The 25,609-nt window shown below is 40.7% G+C and overlaps 1 protein-coding gene across 8 annotated transcripts in view; it reads right to left on the minus strand.

Annotated features, from left to right (window-relative positions):
- Positions 1–25,609, minus strand: part of unc13ba (unc-13 homolog Ba (C. elegans)) — a 207,586-nt gene that overhangs the window by 148,055 nt on the left and 33,922 nt on the right. For 7 of the 8 annotated variants that reach the window (XM_085179932.1, XM_085179931.1, XM_085179930.1 and 4 more), the window contains exons 3-9: positions 23,994–24,093; positions 9,826–9,943; positions 7,749–7,872; positions 5,034–5,092; positions 4,570–4,627; positions 3,395–3,430; positions 2,786–2,978 (exon numbers count right to left, since the gene is read on the minus strand). In XM_085179932.1, the coding sequence (XP_085036058.1) occupies positions 2,786–2,978; positions 3,395–3,430; positions 4,570–4,627; positions 5,034–5,092; positions 7,749–7,872; positions 9,826–9,943; positions 23,994–24,093 (688 nt within the window). The remainder of the gene's footprint in view (positions 1–2,785; positions 2,979–3,394; positions 3,431–4,569; positions 4,628–5,033; positions 5,093–7,748; positions 7,873–9,825; positions 9,944–23,993; positions 24,094–25,609) is intronic. The other variant, XM_085179929.1, reaches the window with a different exon arrangement.

The following is a 25,609-nucleotide window of genomic DNA, read 5'->3' on the forward strand; positions in this document are numbered from 1 at the left end:
TCATTACAGGTGAGGAGAGCTGTCTACAATGTGAACGCAAAATAGCACAGTCAGGTCAGGAGGTCAGATACACAACAAAAGACATGCTAGGATTTGTGTGTGTGTGTGTAATTCACAGGGCTATGCACCCTCAATTTGTCCTTCATTGTGCCACTGTCAGCTTGGCGTTCTACTGTGACATGCTGAGGCATCCATGGGGAGACATTTGATGAAAACAAAATTAACTGGGGTGCTTTCAGGAATGCCGCAGCAACACCATCTTCAATCATCACTGCTGTACTTGCTATAATTTCTTTCCTAGATTTTTCTCCTCTTTCCCAAATTGATATTCAAGTCAGTGGGACGCCTTTTGAGAGAGTGGTGGAGATGCATCTGAACATTACAGATGTAAAGTCGGAGTGGTCAGCGAGAGATTTAATTGAAAGGGCTATCATTCATTTATATCAGATTTGGCTTTTGATTTTGATCTTAGGCAGTGAGGTACTCAAACATAAAAATGTTCAATCTATTGACTATGTGCACGTTAGCATATGCTACTTCCGGTGCGGAAACTCCTGTGGGGAGCTTTGTTTCCGGTGTCCTATTCACGCCCTGTTTACGGTCCAAAACAAGTTAAGCAAACGAATGAATGAATCAAGCGGCGATTTACATTTCTATAGATGTCTCGGGCATTTATCCAATATATCTGTAAATGATGTTCATCGACTTGTCGATATTTTTTCCCCGCGCCTCAGAGCAAAAGAAAAAAGGGATTCAAATGTTATATTTCTCAGCTGTCCCTCGTTTATCGCGGGTGTTATGTTCTAAAAACAACCAGCGATAGGTGAAATTAAGTAGCCAATTTTATTTTTTGACGGTGCAAAACGTGTCGTGGACATCGTGGACATACAGAACTGCACTTCAGAGTCACACTGCTAGCGATCGATGCAGCGATTCTGTACTGTACAGGAGAGACGGAGGAGATCGTCTGCAGCGATCAGGACGCAGGACACAATGTGACGTAAAAAAAAAAAAAAATCTGTGAAACAGCGAGGTGAAAGGTGAACCGCGTTATAGCGAGGGACCGCTGTAATTTTGAAGGTAAGTCACAACATACCCTTCATAAATACTAATGTATAGAAACCGTTACCAGCAATCATTAATTTTTTGTGTGGCTTTTTTTCACGGTTTGTTAACATGCTGTGTAGGTGTGTACTTGACGAGCTGATCTGACATAACGGGAAACATCTGGTTTGACTATTGTTCACCTGTAGTTTGAATGCTGAACATTTACCTGTTTAAATCATAAGACCAGTCACTATACAGAGATGTGCTTCTGAATGTGGACGATGTGTCTTCTGCTGCAGTTCTGCTTGTGTTGAGTGATGTAAACAACTGATCAATCTAAACTCTTTAAACGTCAAAATTGATCATTAGATTTTTTATGACACAACAGTGGTGAGTGTTCCCACCTTCTGCTCTTTGTAACTTAACGCCATCTTTCAGTTTTTCAAGTTGTGGACATGATTTTGGAGTATATCTTCGCAGTAGCGATTGACCGCAAAGTAAAGCTACTGGAAATGTACAACCTCACATCCGGTCTCAAACCAGGAAGTTAGCATTTTCTCGTGCACATGCAATTCGACTTAATATACTTCAGTAAAAAAGTTTTGACAGAAGACAGTATTTTTATATATGCAGTGAAAGCATAGTTCACTCAAAAAGTGCCACTTCTGCTATCAAACTGTTGCCAATTAAAACAGGGGGGTAAAACATAAGGCCCGGGCCCAGAATCGGCTCCGCAAAAATTCAAATCTGGCCCACTTGATGTCTTTGGAAAATGTACAGAAGGGCATAGACTTTAGACTTTTCATTACAAAAGAAATGAAATAATAAAGAATCAAATTACAGAAAAGTTCCTATTTTTCCACTTCATCTACTAGTGAAATGTTTTTATTGAGCGTCCACAGTAAAACGAATAAATAAAACAGGACAATTTCTGTCTCAAGTTCTAAAAGTTTGTTCTTTATAATTACAGGATAATCTGCACAATGAGCTATTAAGAAGTTATTCAGTAATTTTACACATTAATTTCTTATTAAGAAAGCCCAAACAGTTGTGCTGATGGATTTCTTTCATTAACTAAAGCAGCACATCATTTTTCATGCAAAAATAAATAAATAAATGAAAAATAATTGAGATGTACTGTTAAAATCCCAGATGTCAGGGATTACATGCGCACTTAAACAACTTTACCGACAGAAAAGGGACGTTTCACTGGTCCAGCCCAGTTAAGATCTGTCCTGGTCGTTGTGTCCTTGGGCAAGACACTTGACCTACCGCCAACTGGTGATGGCCAGAGGGGCCGATATGGCAGCCTCGCTTCTGTCAGTCTGCCCCAGGGCAGCTGTGGCTACAACTGTAGCTGCCTCCACCAGTGTGTGAGAGTGAAAGTGAATGAATAGTGGTATTGTAAAGCGCTTTGGGTGCCTTGAAAAGCGCTATATAAATCCAATCCATCATTATTATTATTATTATTATTATTATTATTATTATTATTCTTAAGCTAGTTAACATCCCTGTTTTAAAAACATTAAAGGATTCTTAACTATTATTAATATTAACTACATCACTAAAACCAAAGGCACAAGGAAGAGTAGTGGATTAGTTTGAATAATTAATTTAGAATTATTTACTAGCTTTAAACTGTATTTGGAGGCAAAGAGTGACCATGAAAACATTAACCTCTAGCAGTGCTGCAGTGATGTGCTTGCTTATGAGTATTTTTAAGTGAGCATATATTTACCTGGGCCCCCTCATTTCTAGCTCATAGCTATGCACAGAGTCAGACTCCTTTGACAGCGTTTGATGTTGAACCCTGCGCATCATGGGATACTGATGCACCGAGGAATTTGTTTGGGAAGTGTTGTGGAAGGGTGGAGGTTTGTTTCCAGTTTCACTGTCCCAGTCGTCCACTGCACTGTCATGGTCATCAAAAGCTGGGTGGAAGACAACAAAAACACAGTAAAGAATAAGATCATGTCCACCCTCTGCAGAATGCTGCCTGCGCAGCCAAACAATGAAAATATTTGAGTAAAGGGCTCCCTCTTGGGGTAACAGGCATGTATTACAAAGTGAAGGAAGTTAAAGCCCAAAATGACGGGAAATGATGGGATATGTTTGCTAACAAACATATCAAAGTGCCACATAACAAAACAACATGCCAACAAATGAGGGACTCACATTTTATATTTTGACCAAAAGAATTCAAGACTTTTAAATTTCATTTACAGCGATCATAAAGAATAAAGAGCTAACATGCAGTGGTACTTGTTTTCAGTAGGAACCATCCATACCATGCAGTCATAGACAGAAAATACAAGTGACAGAGGGGAGGAAACACCGCCATACGTACTCTGTTGGTCACTCCATCCAAAATAATTCCAACTGCCTGGTGGCATGGAGGCAAAAATTAAACTTTGTTACTGCAGAATGAAGCCAGTAAGTTTTCTGATGATGGCCGAATGAGAGTGTAACATGGTACTGAGCACATCCAAAGAGAGATGGATGAGAAGTATGTGAAGAAACGCGGTGAAGACGAAAATGAAGTAATGTGAGTTAAATTCACACAAAAACAACAAAACAGAAAAAAGTATTTACAGTCAGTAAGTTCATATCCGTGTACAAGTAACTACAAATTTATACTTTAACTACTTATTATTATCAGGCGGTGAAACGGCTTCACACCCAAAATCCAGCAGAATTTCTCATAGTAGCTGAAAATTATTGCTCCGCTCATCTTACACAGAGTGAGATGACTTTGTCCAAATCAAAGGCTACGTTCACACTGCAGGCGAAAGCGCATCAAATCCGACTTTTTTGACCCTATGCGACCCATATCCGATCATGGTGTGACAGTGTGAACGGCACAAATCTGATATTTTCAAATCCGATCTGGGTCACTTTCGTATGTGGTACTGAATCCGATACATATCCAATGTTTCAGAAAGCGACTGCTGTTTGATGGTCACGTCGCATTAAATCCGTCTTTTACGTCACTGACACAAGACAGACGCCAATTATCAGCGCCGGAGAAGACATCCCGAACGCTTCCTGGCCATCCGGTGAAACTGTTGGGAAGACAACGTTGGAGAAATGTGAACATTTTATTTGTACTGTATAATCTGCAGATTCTGACAGAAATCTGCAACTATCCTTTGAAGCAGCGCTCCTCTAAAACAGCAATAAGGATCATTATTAGGTTATTTACATTATTATGTAAATAACAAAATAACTTAAAGCAAAAATTGGGAAACGTGAAGTCCGAAGTCTTTATATTAATGGCCATCAGTCAAACAATACTGTTGCTCTGGGTCTAAACAGAGCGCGTTGTGTGTGACGTCTTCTTTTGCGCATGCGGCCCTTTGAGCGTTCACACTAGAGCGCGTTTGCTGTCACATTTTATTTGTAGTGTGAACGAGCAGACAAAAAAAATCCGATTTGATCAAAAAATCGGAATTGAGCATCAAGACCTGCAGTGTGAACGTAACCAAAGTCATCCTCAGCAGGGAGGGAAAGTTTAATACTTACAGCACTGGGAAGGCACAGATGGCATTCTTCTTCTCTGGCCCTCATCTTGTGATGGATACTGCAAAGATTAAACAAAACATAGAGGAGAATTAGAAGCATTAAGATATCAAAGAAATGCCTTTATTGGAATATGAGCTTGTCACTGCAGTTCCTATAAACCCCTGCTACTGTTTCCCATCTTATGTCACTAGATGGAAGCAGAGCAGCAAAACAAAGTGCCACGTCACTGAGAAGCCCACACAGTGTGAAACAATATGATATTAAAGCACAGAGTTTGTAGATAAAAACTCAAGCAGGTAAATATCACAGTTGTGCAGAATCATGTGATATTTCTTTATAATACAAACAAAGATTTACACAGAAAAAGAATGAAAGCTTCATACATTCTGTAAATACTCAATATCTCTAACAGCTGATTAATATATAACACAGTAACAGGAAAACAGAATATGCAGTGAAGTTACCTCATTATGTATCCGCTCCAGTTTGCTGGTCCAGTACTGAGCCTCGTCTTCGGGAATGTCTGGATCAACGTATGGGACAGAAGAAATATGGAGTGAGTTAAAATAGTGACAGACGACTACAAGGTGGTGAAAAAGAATGTGTGGAAGAAATACAGGCGCATGGAAAAGGGGGATTTAGGATTAAATACATAACGGGAGATGACAGAATACGAGGCAAAGTGCAGAAAGAAATGAAGGACCATTTCTTTAGCTCCACCCTTCCATCATTTGCCACTCCTTCATGCTCCCTGCCCCATCCCATCCTATTCTGTCTGCAGGTTGATGAGGTTTCCTTTCAGGGGCCTAAAGGTTCTTCCCCAAGAAGAGGGAGTAGCAGAAGAAAAAAACTTAAGCATAAGAGGAAATGTGAAAGAGCAGTCGTCTCTGCTGTGGTTCCCCAAGAAAAAATAACCAAATAATATTTCAGCAAAACCTTGTACAAGCAGATTTATGGCCATAGTATCGAGAAAATTATCTAGATCCTCATACTCATATATACTCATATTTCATGCCTGGGTTTGTAAATGTTAATTTTTATCAAAATAATTTTAAATGTTAGTAACTGGGTAATTGCCTTGTAGATGATATCACACTCATTGGCTGCAAAAACATATCTTTAAACTAAATTCTATTCATCTCAAATTGAATCATCAATTGGACTTTAAAATATATGATGTATGAGATTCATTTGACAAAGTCTGTCAATCTGTGTCAAAACAGTAAAATCATTACAGAAACACCACAGCTAGAATTCAAAGAAATACGTCAGTGTGGCTCTTTGGCTTAACCATTGTTCAGTGGTGTAGCGGGTCAGGGGTGATAACTTTTCTTAAGAAGAAAGCTGATAAACGGTGATTCAGACTTTGCACAATGATTTTTCTGCAGAATACAGTTAAAATTCAAACAATTACACCTTTCTTCTCTGCACTTTCAAACTTTTCACCCACAAGCTGAGTGTGTGTTACAAGAACGTTGAATTAGCCATGATCAGAACCTGGTGGAAAGTTTATGTTTGTTGGATGTAAAAGAAAGTGGATTACTAGATTACTCTGAAAATGAAGAAACATTGTCAGACAGGATCTGAATTTCATCTTCCATTAGTTACTGTTTACACATTCACTTGGCAAGGTGAAAAACCTGCAGAGCTACCTGGTGTGGTGACAACAGAGCAGCTGAAAGTAGCTGAAAGTAGCTTCATAACAATTCAATCAAGCAGTGAAAAGGGAAAAACGTCCACAGTGCGTTACAATTTAAAAACTTTGAGGCATTTGTCAATGTGTTTTCTAGATGATGTTGTGTTAACGGATGAAAAATAGAACTGATCACTGATTAGAACCTATGTTGTTAACTGCAGGTCACATATCTTCTCCTGTTTTTGAGGATTGATCAAAAATAGAAACTCCTATTTTAAGTTGAGCAGACATGAACCACAGTTCCACTGTTGACAAACAGTGAAGGTGGACGGAAAATGGCAGCTCAACAAGACACACTTCAGACAGCTTCTTGAGATTAATAGCTTGCAGAGGAAACAAACTGTTCCACAGTTACGCTGCTATTTCAGTCAGAACACTGATAGTGAAAAAAAAAAGATTTCCATTTGCAGTAATTTACATTCGTATCTGGGAGGAGGAGGTGGGTAACAATGGGGTTTGCAGATGCAGAACTACTGTGGGCATGCTAACATCAAAAGTGCTTCATATATGAAATCTCCCAGCTGGATGGTCACAACAGTATCAACTGCTGATCTGCCAGAATTGCAGCTTTGCTTGGTGACTGCACTGCAGAAATAAAAACAGCAAGAAGGACAACAGGAGAGCACGCACTCCAGCCACTGCTGTGTTTTTTCCCTTTTAAATACATAAATTCAAATTATCCTGAGCTGCACAAAAATGTACCATCTTGAAAAATGAGAGGCAAGCAAATATTACCAAGCACAATTCTTCACCTCAACTCTTCCATGGAAGAGGAATAAAAATAGAGGACTGAGGAATATTTAGGAGTGAAATGTTACAGTGAATAAATCTTTCATAAAAACTTCATGAAGCCTAATGGTTCCTCCACAAGCTCTGATATATGAGGGATTCTACAGGAAGTCTTAGAGGATACAACATGGCACAAGTAAAACTCCAAACAGCTATATTTAGTGCAATGTTTAGAGTCTAACCCAGGGGTGGGCAATCTCAGTCCACGAGGGCCGGTGTCCCTGCAGGTTTTAGATGTGTCCTCGAACCAACACAGCTGATTTAAATGGCTAAATTAGCTCCTCAACATGTCTTGAAGTTCTCCAGAGGCCTGGTAATGAACGAATCATGTGATTCAGGTGTGTTGACCCAAGGTGAGATCTAAAACCTGCAGGGACATCGGCCCTCGAGGACTGAGATTGCCCACCCCTGGTCTAACCACTCTGAAAAGATCTCACATGTTGCTAAGTTGTGGATAGTTGTTTTGTTCGGGTTTTATTTTGAAGTTCAAATGCTTTAAATAGTTATTATCTTCAAAATTTTAATTGTTATTGCTCTCACCCAGCATACATTTTCTTAACCACTGATTGACCTTAGAACAGACAACGACACAATGTCACATCCACAAATATGGCCGATTCAGAATCACATATCTTTGGACACAAAAAGATACGTTTTCCTTTGTGAGAAAATGTTTTTGCACAAATATACAGACCAAAGGGCAACTCAAAGCGAGTGTCCATCAGCACTTGGTGCGGAGTTGGGTTGCTGGTGCCGCAGATCTCATCCTCCCTCATTAACACCTCAGAGTCCAAAGACGTCCACTCTCCTGGTCCCTCCTAGAAGACAGAAAAGCAGATGCAAAAAGAAAGGTAGTCAGGAGAGAGCCAGGAGGACTAAAAGAAAGAAGATTAGAAAAGCGAGAATGCCAAACATCTGCTTTGTGGGAAACAGCATCAGCAGAATAATGGAGGCTGCAGGAGGGATTATTAGAAATATCAGCCACTGAAGCTGAGCAAAGAGGAAAAGATGAGGAACAACACTGACAGTTCAGATGTTGAAACAAAGGAAAAAGAAGGTGAGTGTATGCTGTGCTTCATACTTAGACGCCAAACATTATTAATGACTACACAGGAGCTGCTGCCTCGCTTTAAAACTGCAGAAAAAGTAATGAGGTCTACAGGCGAGACCGGCCTGCCCACAGTCCGACAAAATGACTTGGCCAGTGCTTCACCTGTGAGAGGGCTTTTTAAGACTAAGCTACAAGGGAAAGATGGAGATTTAATAAGTAAGCACTGCTTGGCAGATGGTGTGTGTGTTTACTTTAAGGGCTGTTGCTAGCATAAGTAGCCTGAGCTGCAGATACACCAGATCGAATTTAACTGTAATGGTAAAAACCAGTGTAACCATCTGTCCAGTTCAAATATAATCAGATACAAATAATAACCCAAACCCCAAAATTAATAATTAAAACTTTATCAGTAGCTTTGTTGTGATGCGTGATCAGTTGCATCTTGTTGGGTTCAATTATGCTTGAGGCGTGTCCCGCTGTGGCAGATTCACTGTTTGGACCACAGCTACACTTCCAGTTGGTAGTTGACTGATCAAATATTTCAAATTATGCTTAAACTGATTCATGCTTTGCGGTATTTATTTGAATTAAACCTGATCTCTACATTAACCAACATAACATTAATCAAGTCTGCTTTATCAGGTATAAGAAGTACTAAAAAGAGCAGGTCTGTCAAGTGTGTAAAAATAACAATCAAGTTCCCATTTGTATGTTGAAACAGGTCAGGTTGTTATAGTCAGTCTTGCTGTTCACACAGGCCATTAAAAAGCTTGAGGGACAAAGTGTGAGGCTATCAAATCAAGAAGATGTTTTCTTTTGTGTCAACTAAGGGGCACAAACTGCACGAACAATGGGCACGGCTCATTTATGTTTAATGCCGAAACCTAACAAGTGAGTCAGAGTGAAAGAGAGTAAACAAAAACAAAAAAGGTCTCAATGGGACGCAAACCAGGGTCTCCTGGTTGGAAAGCCCGACACTTAAATCGATCGGGGCGATCGTGGCTCAAGAGTTGGGAGTTCGCCTTGTAATTGGAAGGTTGCCGGTTCGAGCCCCGGCTTGGACAGTCTCGGTTGTTGTGTCCTTGGGCAAGACACTTCACCCGTTGCCTACTGGTGGTGGTCAGAGGGCCCGGTGGCGCCAGTGTCTGGCAGCCTCGCCTCTGTCAGTGCGCCCCAGGGTGGCTGTGGCTACAATGTAGCTGCCATCACCAGTGTGTGAATGGGTGGATGACAGGTTGTGTAAAGCGCTTTGGGGTCCTTAGGGACTAGAAAAGCGCTATACAAATACAGACCATTTACCATGTTACCATTTAAATCCCCCAAACCTTCCAATTTTGCATGTGTTTAAAATGGAGCTGTTATCTCTCAACGGCCAATATTTCTGCAGACAGGGGGTCAGGGCGCTCACTCCAAAGGACGCCTTTCACTCAATGCTGAGATGCTGGAAGTAACTGACAGAACAGCGCTATTACAGCACGTTCCTCCACTTGGGAATGTTTATTTTAGAACAAACCATTAAGTATTGATTAACTTTGAAAAATGAGTAATTTTATTTGACTTATACCTTAAACTTTGCATATTGAAATTAAACTGAAACCACGAATATGTGCTCGTAGTTCATGTGCAGAACTCTGCATCTAGTGACATAACGACGTGACGCTGTTTTAAGCCCTTCGTGTCCACATGCATGTGAGGACAAAGAGATTAAAGGGCGTGTTACCTCGTCAGACTGTCGAATGGAGCTGAGGGGTATCAGCGCCGTGCCGATCATCGTGTCCCAGATCAAACCTTTGTTCCACAGCTCCACCACCAGCCCGGACTCCAGGTGACTGATCTCACTGGGAAAAAGACAAACACATCACCTATATTACAGCCAAAGTTAAAAGCTCTGTACCAGTGTATTAACCATAGAGATTATTAACTAGAACACGTCTGTGTGGTTGTTCAGGTATACAGTGGCAAACTGCTGTGAGTAACTTCTGGTCACCAGCTTCAAAACAAAGACACAACTGTTCTGCAGGTTTGAGAACATTTGCAAACACACTCAGGTTCATAATAGAACATTATTAATATATAGCTTTGGTGGGAAATCACATCCTTCACTTTTCTCTTTGTTGCACACTGATGTGACTGTCAATCACTGCCGTGTATAAACAAAGTAGGAGGTGTTGTCTCGCTCTGAATTTGTCGAGCTGTCGTATAAACTCCACGCACTCTTTGGTGACGTCTCGTATGACTTTATTACAAACGTGAGAGCCGTGGAAATCAAAACGAGGCAGGGATGAATATAGGGCTGAAGAACCCACAGTTTACAACTTGATTTATCAAATATCACAAAACAAAACACAATTTCACACAATTAGCTACAACAATTGTCACGATTTGTGACAAATGGACATCAATAAAAGTGATAATGAAGATTTAGAAGATGGTAGTGAGACCTGTTACGATTTATGGTTTGAAGATGGGAGCAGTGAGAAAAAGGAGGCAGGGGTGGAGGGGAAAGATGTCCAGATTTTAGAATAGAATTGAATAGAATAGCCCTTTATTGTCATTTTGAATGTACAAATAAATTGTAGGTGCTCCACAACAACTGTGCTGGAATAAAATATAAATAGCAGACAGTAGAAATAACTGGCAAACAGGATCCTGTCCACCAGGATGAATAAGAGATGAGTGCATCAGAGGGAGTGCAAAGTTAGGAGGCAAGGCTGAAATGGTGTGGACATGTGCAGAGGATGAACAGTGGATCTGTGAGACAAAGGGTGTTGAATCTGGAGCTGCCAGGCAGGAGGAAAAGAGGAAGCCCTCATCGTATATTCATGGACATAGTAGAGGAGGACATGCTGAGTGGCTGAAGAGAGCAGCTGCAACAAACATCCCAATACGCTTCATCAAGGGATTAAAGACAATCCCAAATTCAGTTACATCAAACATCTATTATACTGTAGTCAAAAGAAGACTGTCATGTCCGTTAGGGCTGCCACAAACGATTATTTTGATAGTCGACTAGTCACCGATTATTTTTGCAATTAGTCGACTAATCAGATCATCATCCACTGGACGTAAAACGTACAGCTTATTGCACCAGCAGCATCTGCTCTTATATAACTATCATTAGCTTACAGCTTTAAGTGTTTAAGGTATGTGCTAACCAAAAATAAAGACAAGATGATAGTTTATTAAATTTTAATGAAATTTGCAGATTGTTTCGGTGAAGTTTAATAAACTCCTTGCTATCTAAAATATAACAGGACACCGGAGTAAATTCTCGAGCATCTCACACTTCTGATAATCAGCTGTCTGCTTGACGTTTATTCAGCTGCTTTAATCTCAGCCAAACCGATTTACTCAGGAACAAATAAAACACTAAATAAAAGCCAAACAATAACATTTTTAAGTTATCTAAGTGACTTATATATATTTAACCTGAGTAGTGAAAGATGGCGGTGGGTTTGAAAACGATTTGCCGGGAGTCCGGTGTTCTCACGGCTCTAGCGAGCCTAGCCCCCGGCTAACTATCGAGCTAGTGGGTAACAGACGTCTCCGAAAACGTCGGAGCGCTTTTGAAAATATGTGGCGTCTTGATAAACTGAGCAGATATTTGAGGTTTACACAGCTACTTTCTCGCCTGAAAATATGTTAAACGTTTATTTTGTGACCCAGAAAGAATAATAAGAGTAATATTAAAACTAACTAGCTGCCGCCATTGTTGGAAACTGAGCTGGGCTGCGCTATGAATTCTGGGACACAGCTACTTCTTCTTTGGTGTTTAACGGCAGCTGGCATCCTTGTACATGCAGTGCTGCCATCTTCTGTTTCAGTCCGTTATTACACTCTTAAATCCTACTACTTATTCCTGCGTCTTTTGTGATCTTACAAAGCTTCAAACGACGCGTCGACTATTAAATCAGTCGTCGACGTAATCGTGACTAGTCGACTAATCGTGGCAGCCCTAATGTCCATCCATTCATTTATCCAATTCAGGGTTGCATGGACGCCGGAGCCGTCATAGGATGAGAGGCAGAGTGCACCCTGGACCAGACTGCTGCAGGGCTAATGCAGAGAAACAACCATTCACACCAAGGGCTACATTAGAATCAGCAGTTAACCTAACGCCACTACATGCATCTCTTTGGATTACGGGGAAGAGGCCGGAGAGAATCCACACAAACACGGGGTCAACATGGAAACTCCAAAACAATCCAGATGGTGGATTTGAGCCCGTGCTCTGCTGCCCACCACACCACTCGGCTGCCCATGCCAACGGTCATTTCTGTAGCAGTTCATCTGTGGCACATCTGTGTTCAGAGCATACCTGCCTTCCCTTTCATATTATATGACTTTCACAAATTGGGTGCACAGAAACTGACTGGTTAATCCATCAGCTGATGCAGGCCGACACTGAGATCAGCTGACCCGCTAAGCTTGTCTCTGAGCTCAATTCTGTGGCCTACCTGACTTAATGCTACCCTCACTTAGTGCTTACTTGTTATTTGTCTAATAACAACTTCAATAATTAGTGATTATGACACAACAGTTGTTTGGTTCAAGGCTTATCATTATATACTCTGTGTGCCACTAACCTCAGCACACTGCAGTACCGCTCTCCTCCCAGCAGGCCTGTAAGTGGCCAGTATTATCTCAAAGAAGCGAGGCTGAAGGGTGACAGCCGTCTTTTTCTGACAGATCTTTTAAAAAAGACGACGGCAGCCAAACCGTCTCCGCTCCTCATCTGCATATTCATATTCACAGTCCCATTCATATTCATCTCGCCTCAGTTTAGCTGTCAGTCATCCAAGATGACACTTCACAGCTGGGATGATGGAGAGAAGAGGGTGTGTGGGAGATGCTGTGTGAAAAGTTTGCACTTGTGTACGTGTGTGTGCTTGCACGTAGCTCCTTGCTGCCTGATGAAGGCAAGTCAAACCAAAATGGTGATGTTCCTAAATGTTAGCATGGTTAATATTAAACACTGATGTGTTTGGTGGTTTGCTATTCCAACTATGTAAAACAGTGCCATTAATGACGCTCTCATTGAGGAAAGCAACATGACAGCAGAGGCCAGAGACCAGTGGATGGAAAATTCTGACTTTTATCTGTGAATTTTAAACAGCAGGAATCAAATCAGCTCCACAATATAACTGACACACAAAAACATTCTGCACATATTAAATCTTTCACATCATGGATGCTCGTAAATGTAAACATATAAACATAATGTTTGTTGACCATTTGTCATGAATAAGAAAACATTGATGACATTAAAATGTTCTTTTTTTTTCTTATTTTCACTTGTAATGTATGTGATCCAAAAATAATGTTTTAATGAGTTCATTATATGCAGAAAACCAAATAAAATTATTAATACCTTGCTTGTGGTCCTTCAATTCAATTCAAATGTATTTACTAGGGGTGCAACGATACACAAAATTCATGGTTCTGTTCGATACTTTGGTGTCACGGTTTGATATTTTTTCGATACAAAAAAAATGTTCATGCCTTTTTAATTTGTCATTTATTAAAATTATAAATATATATTTTAACTCAAAAGTACAGTTTTTAAATTTAATGTTGCTGAAACAACAAAGTAATATATCTATCTGATTGAGGAATCCCTCATCTTTGGAAAAGAGAGTTTATTACAGAGAAATGGCTCTTTCCAAAATAAAAGCTATACTATACGCTTCTTCTGGGCTATATTCTCAGCAGCATATTAAACATATCAGGTCCCCATAAGGAGAATCATGTGCTAACGGCTGTCTAAATGACTCGGGTAAAGTTTGTAGCATGCGTGCTTGTTGTTTTTGTCTGCTTCCACTTGTCTTTGCACTAGGATGATGTCGGAGTAAATGTACAGTCATATTCGTTGTGTTCCCACTAGTGCTGTCAGCGTTAATCTGAAATGACGTTAACGCCACAAACACGGCAAATCTCCGTTAACGAGCTACCGCGGATTGCCCTGTGCGTTAATGAGCTAATTGTGCTAACGCACTAGTTCCCACCAATGTAATTGAGCATTGCGTGGCACATCCAACATACTGTTTTACTTTTGTCCATGACGAGCTTACCTTCAGGGTCATACATCACATGAAAAGCAAAATAGTTCCAAACGCCAGATCTGAATGAGGGTGGGGGAGGTTCAATTTGCCATGTTGCAAGGAGAGCTTAGCTTCTGTCTCGCTAGCTTGCCCTGCGCTCAGTGAATCTGCGTTCGACTACTCCGCCTAGGCCGCACTGTCGAGCGCAGATCCACTGAGCGCTCAACACAGACAGCATTGTCAGAAGAAAAGTTGATAAAATAAATTAAAAATTTTGTATTGTTCGATACATATGCATACCGAACCGAAAGCACTGTATAGAATGTTCAATATCGATACGAGTATCGTTGCACCCCTAGTATTTACATAGCAGCAAATTACAACAGCAGTAAGGTGAAGACCCGACAATAATAAAGAGAAAGCCCCAACAAATGGAGCAAGCACTTGGTGACAGCTGGAAGGAAAACTCCCTTTTAACAGGAAGAAACCTCTGGCAGAACCAAAGACATGCTGTTGAAGATGGCCACAGATGTGACGTGTATAAACACAGTGAGTGGAAAAAGGTGAGTGAAGAAGAAACAGTGCATCATGGGAATCCCCCAGGAAACTAGAGCTATTGCAGAGTAACTAAGGAAGGATCCAGGGTCACATGATCCAGCCCTAACTATAGCTGTGTCCCAAAACGTAGGCTTCATCCTCCTGAGGCGGCATTTGTAGACCGATTACATCACAGCGATGCCATGAAGGCTGTCCCAATTCATAGACTCCTCCGAATCCGGCCGACAAATGCGTCCTTCTTTTCCCCAGATTTGAAGGATGGGTCGGGTGTATCCTGTGTGGCCATCCATATCCCAGAATTCATAGCACGGCCCAGCCAGTCCCAGTTTCCCATAATGGCGGCCACTATTAAGTTTCAGCTGGGTTTTCACACAGCTGAATAAACGTCAAACTGATTGAACAGAAGTGTGAGACGGTCGAGAAGCAGGGTCCTGTTATATTTTAAATAGCAAGGAGCAGACGGCTGAGTTAACTACACCAAGACAGCAGTGATGCACATCTGAAGGCCCCATTTCACAGCCTCGCACTTCCGGCCTTCTCGGTCTTCGAAGGACCCAGCCCACGTAGACCACGAAGGCCGGGTTCTCCGAAGGATGCGGCCTAGGTTTTGGGACACATCTTATATGCTTTAGCAAAAAGAAAAGTCTAATCTTGAAAGTAGAGAGGGTGTCTGTCTCCCAAATCCAAACTGGGAGCTGCTTCCACAGCTGCTCTTTTGACTTTCCCAGTCTCCCTTGTTTGTAGCCAAAGTGCAAAAACACCATTTGGACATTTTCTGGGTTTATCGCTATGGAAGCGATCTGTTCTTGGCAGATTGTGTAATTTTCGAAGGTCCAAAAAGACCAAGGTGAAGTCGACTAATGGCAAGTAATGCATTGCATAACGAGAGAGTCAGCTCTGGATCAACGGGCTTAAAGAAAGGGAAAAAAAACAAAAGTACCTCATGATCTGCTCATTTTAATCTGAGGGATTATTCATTTGATACCATAAAATCCAAATTTTAGAAATAAGTCTGACGTTGCCCTTCTGTGGAGCCTGTCTCCAAACTATATGACTCATAGCTCAGATGTGTGTTTGTGTTTGTGTGCGTGTACATGTGCCTTAGGTTTACTCTGGCATATGCCCTCCATCAAAGCCCATCCATTATTGAGGGAATGGTTTTTGGTAAAAGGGAATGAAACGGTGTATTTTTAACACTCAGATGGGAGTGCGTACATGTGCAGGGATGTCTTTGAGTGCAGTTTCTGACAGAAGAGACAGAAACTGAAAAAACAGAAAGGCCAGAGAGGATGTGTAAGTATATATTTTCACTGAGCATAATGCTTGATGGAAATTACGTCCTGTGAGGGAGAGACCGGAGCACCGGAGAATAACGGATAAAGTCAGCGGTGAAGCAGCTTTTTATTTGTTCCTGTGAGAAAAGCTTTACACAAGCTGCTCCTCCAGCTAAGAATCAGTGCTCCTGCTCAAATTTACAAAACATTTTCCCTTTATTTGACATCACCTGCACAAACCAAATCATTTTTTAAATGCACTCTAAGAAAACTGCTTAAATATCCAACTACTGCTTTCTTTAAAGCCAGACGTGGGTGGAAAATACTCTTTCTAATAAACAACACCACTGAGACAAATGTTAGAGTGAAGGAAAAGGTTACGATCAGAAAGACGTTGATCAGTCCTGATATTATAACTTGATAAAATCGGTGGCCAAAGACTAATAAGGGTTGATGTGAAAAGACGGAAAGGTTGCCCTTTTTTTGATAGTTAAACACTTAATTGACAGAGAACTTGAAGGAAAGGCCACACAGTCTGACCCAAGGAATCGAAACAAATCTATTTTATGTGCGCGTTGTCTTACACTAAGGGGGTTTCAGATTGAAGAGAAAAATGTGAAAGCTGCTGTTTTCAGGAGGAAATGATGGTATAAAGCATACATGTGCCATGTGGCATCCTATTACACATCCCTTCAAACCCCTGTAACTTTAAAAGTAAACTTTTACTGAAGCCGCCTTCACAGCAGACCTCTGAACTGTGCCAACAATGAGATCTAGATTTAAGCGAGTGGGCAAGTCAGACTAAATGAAACAGCCAGATTTAGCAAACAGCCAAAGCAAGCAGAGACATACTGAAAAAGGAAATGGAGACAACGAAGCTAAGCCACTCCCACTTACCTGTGATAAAAGAAAAGAAAGACAAGAGCAAACCGAGCTGGAGAGTTTAAATCCTCACATGCACGAGGAGAGGCCAACAGGCTGAGTCTCATGAGTCTGTTTAGAGGCATCAACATTCAACTGCTTATCGTCTCATATACCAGCCCACCAAGCAGCCATCACGCAGTATTTAACAGATCAGACACGACCAAGGTTATTATCGTTAACGAAAACTACCGAAATAACGAAAACTAGAAGTGAAAAAACATTTTCGTTAACGGAAATAAAAATAAAAACAAAAAAAGGAAAACTGTAATGAGTGTTCACAAAACGAACTAAAATTAACTGAATTTATAGCAAAAATGTGTTTAGTTTTCATTGATGTGTGCGTCTCATACAAGAGTCAAGGGTGAAAATGAAGTTTAGTTTCCAGATTTTTTTCTTGCTGTGTCTCATTATGCCAGCAGGTGGCAGCACGTTAGTCGAGTCGTCTGTGTTGCTGCTCCGTCCACGCGCAGAATCATGTCAGGAAAAGTCGGAAGAAAGCGCCAGAGTCCAATTTGGGATTACTTTGAATATGACTGTGTTTTGGATAAAGCAAGTGTCTTGTAGTGGAAAGAGACAAATTATGAGGGACATTTCTAAAGGGAAAAAAATCCCACAAACCTTAAAGTGCACTTGAAAAGCTCACACAAGAAGGCTAACCTAGCTTACCTAAAACAGAAGCTAACCCCAGGCAAGGCAGCGTGATGCATCCCGAGACAACAGGACGGGGATATCTACACAACTGTGTGAGTCAATTACCTTCAAAAAGTTTATCAATTCACTTGAACCAAAATTACGAACACCCGGTGCTGCGAGAGTTAATAGTCTCATTGGGGCCAAGATATACATTTTATAGTTGCCTGGTATCAATGGTTGTTCATCTGCCTTTATTTATTTATTTAAAGAACCCATAGGTGGGAATGTGAGTTGTCTGTCTCTGCGTGTTAGCCCTGCGACAGACAGGCGACCTGTCCAGGGTGCAGTATGGTAGCTGGAATAGCAACATACCCAAGGATGAGCAGAATGACTGATATGATGAAACTGGGATTTTGTTACACTTAATTATTGCAAACACAACTAAAACTATAACTGAAACTAATCAAAACTAAACTGAAACTAAGGATTTTCAAAAAAATAAAAACGAAACTAGCAAACAATTGGTAAAAACTAATTAAAACTGATATAAAATTGAAAATCTGAAGTCAAAACTAAATAAAAATAAAAACTAATGTAACTATTAAAACCCTGGACACGACACAAAGAACGAAGGAGGCCAAGATCGCACAAAGCAGTTAGTGATAGCTGAAGGAAAAACAAATATTAGACTTTGCAATAAGATGCTAGATAGACGCTTTCAGCAGAAGAAAACAAACTCAATTTACAAACAACAAGAAAAAGATGTCATAAATAATGCAAATGTGACCTCTCAAATACCCAACTGAGCATCTGTTCGTACATAGCCTGATGACTACGAGTCATTTGGTAAGTATGTAACTTTTTACATATCATAGATTGCTTGTGTGTGTTGAGATTGAGAGGCAGTGTCACCTTTAAACTGCTGCTTTATTGTGATCTCCCTCTATTTCTCTCTCACACGCACACCCGGCTCATTTCTCCTCTCAACGCCAAGAAAATGTGTATTTTCTAAGCCAAACTTCATTACAGCTCAGCCTGGCCCTGATGGAGCAACATCCTGATCATTTTGCCATCACCGTATCTACAGCAGAGCTAAAAAAGAAAGAAAAATCTTCCTGGAGGAAATAAATGGCTTAAATTAGAATCTCTAAAATTTCGAAAATTGCTGCAGCAGTGATGTGTAAAATTGGTTCCTCTTGAGTTTTCAACAGCAGCTTTTTATGGGAACCTGTATTCCTGTGTAGAAGGACGCCCGTTTGTGTGACTGGTGCTCATCAGGGGTTTGCCCTAAATCTCTGAAAGGCTTAGGTCGCGTCTGTGGACAGAGATGTTTTAATACTTTCAAACTATACTGTCGAGGCCGTCGTCTGTGACGGCCAGTTTTCTCCCCAGAGGAATATCCTGCAGTCAGACTGGGCTGAAAGATTCACTCCAAAACAGAGCAAAACCACACACAAGCAAGCCAAACACAAAGGTTACAAATAACAATTTCTAAATGCATAATTTTTGAGTCTGTTTTCTTTTTAGGACAAATGTCAGAAGTTAATGTAAACATTCAGTATCTACAGAGAATAAATGTGCAGATTTAATCTATTTAATGTCAAAGGATGCAATCGTGGCCTTTTGCAACTAAGCTGAATCTCAGAGTAGTTGCACTGGTACTCGGTGACATGCTGCTCACCAACACACTGCTGGACAGACTGACCCACGGAGAGAAGTCAGGATTAGGTACACTAAGTAATTAACTGATCTTAGCTTTCTACTGATAGCTCAAGCATATAAGGCACAGACTACACAGCAGAACTGGTATGAGACGGTTTTCAGCGTCAGACCTTTAGGTGGGATCCTTGTGGTTACTCCAAAGTTAACACATGTCTCCAGAGGTGACCGTGCCGTGGCCACAAGGACACCTCAGCTTTGAAACAACCTCTGCTGAGCAAATCCAGCTGGCAGTGACCTTTAAGCAAAATGTTTTTCTATACATTTGTATTTCCTTCCTGATGCTATTACTGCTTTCATTCAAAGACTGCTATAATACAGAAGTTTAATATTTATTACAGGATAATTTTGTTGATGAATTCCACAATTTCATAGGACATGTACAATGACAATAAAGGGCTATTCTATTCTATTCTATTCTATCCTGATACAGGTCCTTGCCAGATGTTTTTACAGTATCTCCACCTGTGACGTTACCCGAGGTTTAACTGAGAAAGCTCCGGTCTTATAGGTATAGGCTCTTTAGAAAATACACTCATGCAGGCCATTACTACTACCACTAAGATTCAGCTAAACCTCACCATTAGTCCTCGCTCACCATTATGTATAATGGTAATATCCTGTGCACGAATATAAATATAAAGTTGGGCTTTAAAAGTGAAGCCAAGTGCCTCAAACCTGCATTCTTTCTGATGGCCAGCAGGGGGCAACTTATTTGGCTCCAAGAATGAGTCAAATTTAATGAAAGTCTTTGAGAAAACTGCCCCGCATTTATAGTCTGGATCATATTTCATATTTAGCACATGATGATGTTCATTTTGGAAATTATGGATCCATTAAGAGTAAAGGAGACAATAAAGCAGGGTGAGTGTTGGAGTGTCCTTTGTTTCTGAGCCACATCTCTCTGCTGACTGTTTACTTTGAAAGTAAACAGTCAGCCTAAACAGATATCTCGTAGAACAGATATCTTGCGGCTTTCAAAAATCAGAAATCGGGATTTCAGAAGGTTGCAGAGTGTCAGAGAGAGAAAGCGAATGCAATCAGCAGGTGAGAGATCGAGTGTGAAAGGATGGCCTAAGTGCAGCTGGCAAAGCAGTTACTGTTCTCAGCTTTATTTTTAATTTTGGGCAGGAGTGAAAGGTTTGGCATGACGGTTGAGTGCAAGCTAGCATCAGTCCAAACTCATCTCTGACTTTTTTCTTTGATCCGAGCTTCATCCGAGCCAAGATACCAGCACGCCGCAGTGAAGCTGGTTATCCGACCACTATGAAATCTACTCCTGATCAACACAGATGCCCAGTGTGACATAGGCATGCTAATTCCTATCTTCACTAACACACACACAGTAAACATGAGCACAAACATTGTGTAACCTTAGACATCTGCCATCCCTCTTTGTATCTGAACGCACGGTAACTTCTGTCTGTAATCATCCGTTTAAAGAACCTTGAGAAGAAACAATATAAGAATCTAAAGCCACAGATGTGCCCGGTGCTCCCGGTGAGGCCTAAGAGTCAGACTGCACATCTGGCAGGGTCTCGGCACAGTCACTATCCAGCTGTGAGGAGGTGACGTCTTCACTGTTCCTGAGCAACGCAACCATATTTAGAGTGAGTCCTGCTGGTCATACAGTTGATATTTACAATGCATCACACTGGAAAATGTCATTTCAGTACAAAAAGAAGAAGATGCATGCTAGCTGTGAGGAGTACGTGTGTTTTCAGAGAAAAACTTTTGGACTATTGGATTTACTGTGTTATATACTGTGGGTCGAGAACTGCTGCAGATCTCTATCACAGCAACACCTCGAACAATATCTAGAGTCACCAGTTTAAACCTGAGTGCAGAGGCCCACCATGACTTGAAACCAAGTCCATTTAGTGAATCCTTATTATTTAAAAAAATATTATCATTTGTGTTAGTTCCTTGCTTTGATATGTTGTGATTTCATCCATTAATAAAACATAAAAACACATTTCAGGAGGTCCTACGACAGATATGACCGTCTCACTGAAACCTTGAAATTCCTTCTTGATACCTCGAACGTGGCTCAAAGCCAGCGCACTGCTTCTGCGCCCTGCTGAGCATAACTGCTGCTAATGAGACTCAGGAGTTAATTAGCCATTTAGCTACAGCATGGGGGGCTGTGTGGTGCTTTTTTCAACAATTGAGGTCATAATATCTCGAGGCACGCTCAATCATCCAGGTAAGGAAATCCCAGAAGGATGATTCTGTTCATCTGATCGCAGCGTTTTCAGTGGGAGAAACGTCTGTCGCTCATCCAGGTGACCTCTTACATCCAGATGAACAGAGTCAACTTTTTGGGTCATAAAACTTAATATTTTACTTAACTAAAACGAAAAAATCTTCATACTGACTCTGGGAAACTAATTCTCCCAAGAGAGAAAGGTGAGAGAAGTGAGGATAACGGTCTAAATGGATGTGAAAGAGCTCAGAGTAAAAGGTAAAGAGTGAGGCGAGGAGACGGTGTTATATAATAATGTCGATTCACAGTCAATCTCTCCACGCCATTCTCTAATCAAGTCTAGAGGGATCAGTCTGCAGGAAAGATCAGTATCCCTTGTACAGCACACAATGCACGACTGACAACTGTGTGTGTGTCTGACAAAGACAGACGGGGAGAGGAGGGAGATTAATGTGCGATACTGCTGCGCGCTTTACAAGCTGCATTCAAATACTAAACTGTTATGTAAAGAAAAATACAATTTCACACTGTTGTACTAGTGAATCATTTATAAAGCATGTTTATGTATCACTTTAAAATTTAGCCCTCATTCACTCATGCTTTCTCAAGCAAAGTGCTGACCTGACACTCGGGATTTTGGGGTTCGCTGTTTTGTGTAAGACCATTACATTCACTACATGCACACGGAGATCTTTTATGTTATTCTCCACGATGTGGATGCAAAACCACCAGTGTGTGAATGTGTGTGTGAATGGGTGGATGACTGTCCTTAGGGACTGAGTAAAGCGCTGTACAAATGCAGGCCATTTACCATTTGTGACGATTGGTGATTCGTTTGTTCGTTAGTTTAGCCTGTAAATACTCTCACAGAGCTTCTTAGCATATCTGTGCAAAGAACTGAGGTACAAGACATCCTTGGTGATCCTAGCCTGACCCATATGCATTTATTTTAACTGTTCTCCCAGTCAGTGCAATCAGTGTATCAGTGTACAGCAGTTACTGGCAAATAGAATAAAAATGCCAAGAAAGTCCTTATTATTCTGTGAACCCTACATGTATGTCAGCACACGTAGGGTTTAAAATTAATAACTGCTAGTTACATGATACACAAAAAAAGAAAGTGGCACACAAAGTAACAAATTACTTGCTACAGTAAGCACATGCACATTTAATATTTACTGTAGGAATTAAAAAGTAATGTGCCGACACAAGACATGTACAACTGAAATGGCAGCTGCACCAATCAAAGAGTACCAAGAACACTTCAGGAATCACGATAAAAAAACGAAAAGTGGGATTCCAGCTATTTCAGCTGCAGCTTCACCCCCTCTACTGTTCACATATACTCAGACCTGGCTGGACAATTCATTAGATTTATCACCAACTCGTCCACTTATCTGAGCTGGGCATGTCATTTCACTTTCTATCCATCCTACCTGCTCCAACCACAAATTCCCATTTAGTAGCCTGTGCCCGACTGGAGTCCCACAGGCGGCTGGTGCTCTTTCAATTTCAGCGAGCCCTATTAAAGCCAGCTAACAAGTCAGCTTGCATTGGATACCTGGCCTGCATTCATCCAAGGGCTGACACATACTCCTGAAGCTCCAATTTCTCCCTGCATTTGCTCTAATCCATCCCAGGAGCTTAGTGTCGTACTGCTGCCAATAAAAGTGACAACACTGAGCCAAAAAAGTAAACGAGGAAAATGTAAGCCAAAGCTAGAGTCAGAATAACGTGACTGATCCTCGGTGCAATGCGTTATAGCATAGGTCTTAGAAATGAAACCAAAACTAAATATGCCTCCAATACCAGGAATCTAACGTGTGGTTGGACGGTCCTGCCGACATTGGGTTAAAAAGTGCAAGATGAAGTTTTCTTTGAACTCTTTCAACTTTAAAGTCTGGATTAGTTTGGTTGATACTGAAAGTATCAACATTAGGCTCAGCCTATTTTGGAAATGCAGCTTTTCCGTATCCGTTGTCAGACAGAAACAAAGTTCTGGGTTTGAATCTGGTGGCAATTTACAGAGACGTGCAGGAGGAGGAGACGTCTTCTACTTTCAAAGCTAAATCAGATGTAACAGACTTTTATAGACAAATGAACAGCCACCTTTCACTTATTGACCAAATCTTTATTTTGTTCTCAAGTCTAGCAAAGCCATCTGTTCAACGAGTGTCGTCAGTGAGTTTCTGCATCACTTCAGCCCCACATTATTCAATTTGAATACTGCAAATCTGTACGCCAGAGCACAGCACCGCGTTGCAATATTTAAACCATAAAAGAACACGTAATCTTTCAGTGGATGAAAGATGTATGAAGTTTCTACATAAAGATGTATGAACTGTCATTTTATATTTAAGCTATTGTTAGGCTTTCTACTGCTCAAAAATGCTGCAAGAAGCAGGGAAACTGAATTAAATGTAACAATTTAAATGCATTTTTTACATTAACATATAAAAGTGATAAAACATAAAAACTTTACACTGAGAAGTGAAATTTAGAGCAAAGCAGAAACAGGGTTTGAGGTACTCACAACATGAAGTCTTGTTCCCAACATGGCCGGTCCCCTCGGACTGTGATAGTTGTGCTTTTCACATTCTGCACCTTTAAAGTCACGTAGGCGTTGAATTTGTCTGGAACAGCAAATAAAATGTGAGACTTTGATTATTTGACACACAACATTTTTCATTTTATCTCAAGCCTTTTATTGAAGGTTCAACTACTTTTTGCTCTTTTCTACCGTCGCGAGCTGCAGTGAACCAGCACACAGCCTCCTTACTTCAGAGCCGTATGATTAACAGGCATTATTTTTAGAGCACTGCAGTCTCATAAAGAGTTCAGTAGAAAGATGAAGGCGAGATAGGAGAGGCAGAAAACAGACAGAGGTATCGGTGCATCTGGCAGACAGCAGGAAAAAAAAGAAGAACCTGGATTGGAAACAAAGACTAAAGAACACACGTCCAGTTAGATTTCTGTGTGTTTACTATTACAGAAAAGGTAAAGCCATTATCTGCCACCCACTATAAGATAAAGATCTACCTCATCGTATAACCTGGAGCAGCTTATGCTTGATATAACCAATCAGGTCTTTAGAAAACAACGTCACCATTTATTCCTCAGACCTCAGAGCGTACAGGTTTTTATGATGATTCCTAGTGTCTAAAATCTTTGTTGTTCCATAATGAGCATCAGTAGTAATTTCAGATTTTTAGACAACTTTATGTCTTGATTTTTATTTCCTGCTGGCTGCAACAAACAATGTTCTTGTTTTATAAGTCTTAATCCTAATATTTGCAACTTGGCTTCTTTTCAGACAACTAAGAAACAGATGTACTTCCTCTATTAAGAAAGCTAAAACAGAATATTATCTGTCTGTCACCACTGAGAACCTAAATAATCCACAGAAGTTCTGGAAAATCATTAAGTCTCTTTCAGTGAGTAAAAGCTCCCACGCTCTACCCACCTATGTTTTCAAGGATTCTGTTCCTGTTTATGATAGGAAGGAGATTATGAATTGCTTTAACAAGCACTTTATATCTTCTGGCTCTTTGTTTGACTCTCTAAACCCAGTCTCTGTAAAATCTGGCACAAACCTTCTGCCACAAACCTTCTGGTCAGCCATTTAACTTTGTTCCTTTCTCTGTGGAGGAGGTCTGTAAAGCTCTTAAACTGTTAGATCCTAGAAAATCTCCAGGGCCAGACTTACTAGATCCTTACTTCTTGAAACTGGCAGCTGATTTTGTGGCAGAGCCTCTCACAACACTTTTCAACCTCACACTGGATACGAATAAAATTCCCTCAGTATGGAAATCAGCTTTTGTTATTCCACTATTAAAAGGGGGCGACCCAGCAGTGTTAACTGATTACAGACCAATATCTAATCTATCTGTGCTGGCCAAAATTCTTGAAGCTCTTGTGTGTGAGCAGTTAAAGGAGTTTTTACACACCAATGCCATTTTATCTGAATATCAATCAGGCTTTAGGAAGAATCACAGTACTATCACAGCTGGAATTAGAGTGGTAAATGATATTACTATTGCACTTGATAAAAAACAACACTGTGCATCCCTTTTTATTGATTTGTCAAAAGCATTTGACACTGTTGATCATTGTATTTTAAAACTTAGACTCTTCCAGTCAGGACTCTCT

The sequence above is a fragment of the Neolamprologus multifasciatus genome, chromosome 12 (assembly GCF_963576455.1).
Source record: "Neolamprologus multifasciatus chromosome 12, fNeoMul1.2, whole genome shotgun sequence".
Lineage (NCBI taxonomy): Eukaryota > Metazoa > Chordata > Actinopteri > Cichliformes > Cichlidae > Neolamprologus > Neolamprologus multifasciatus.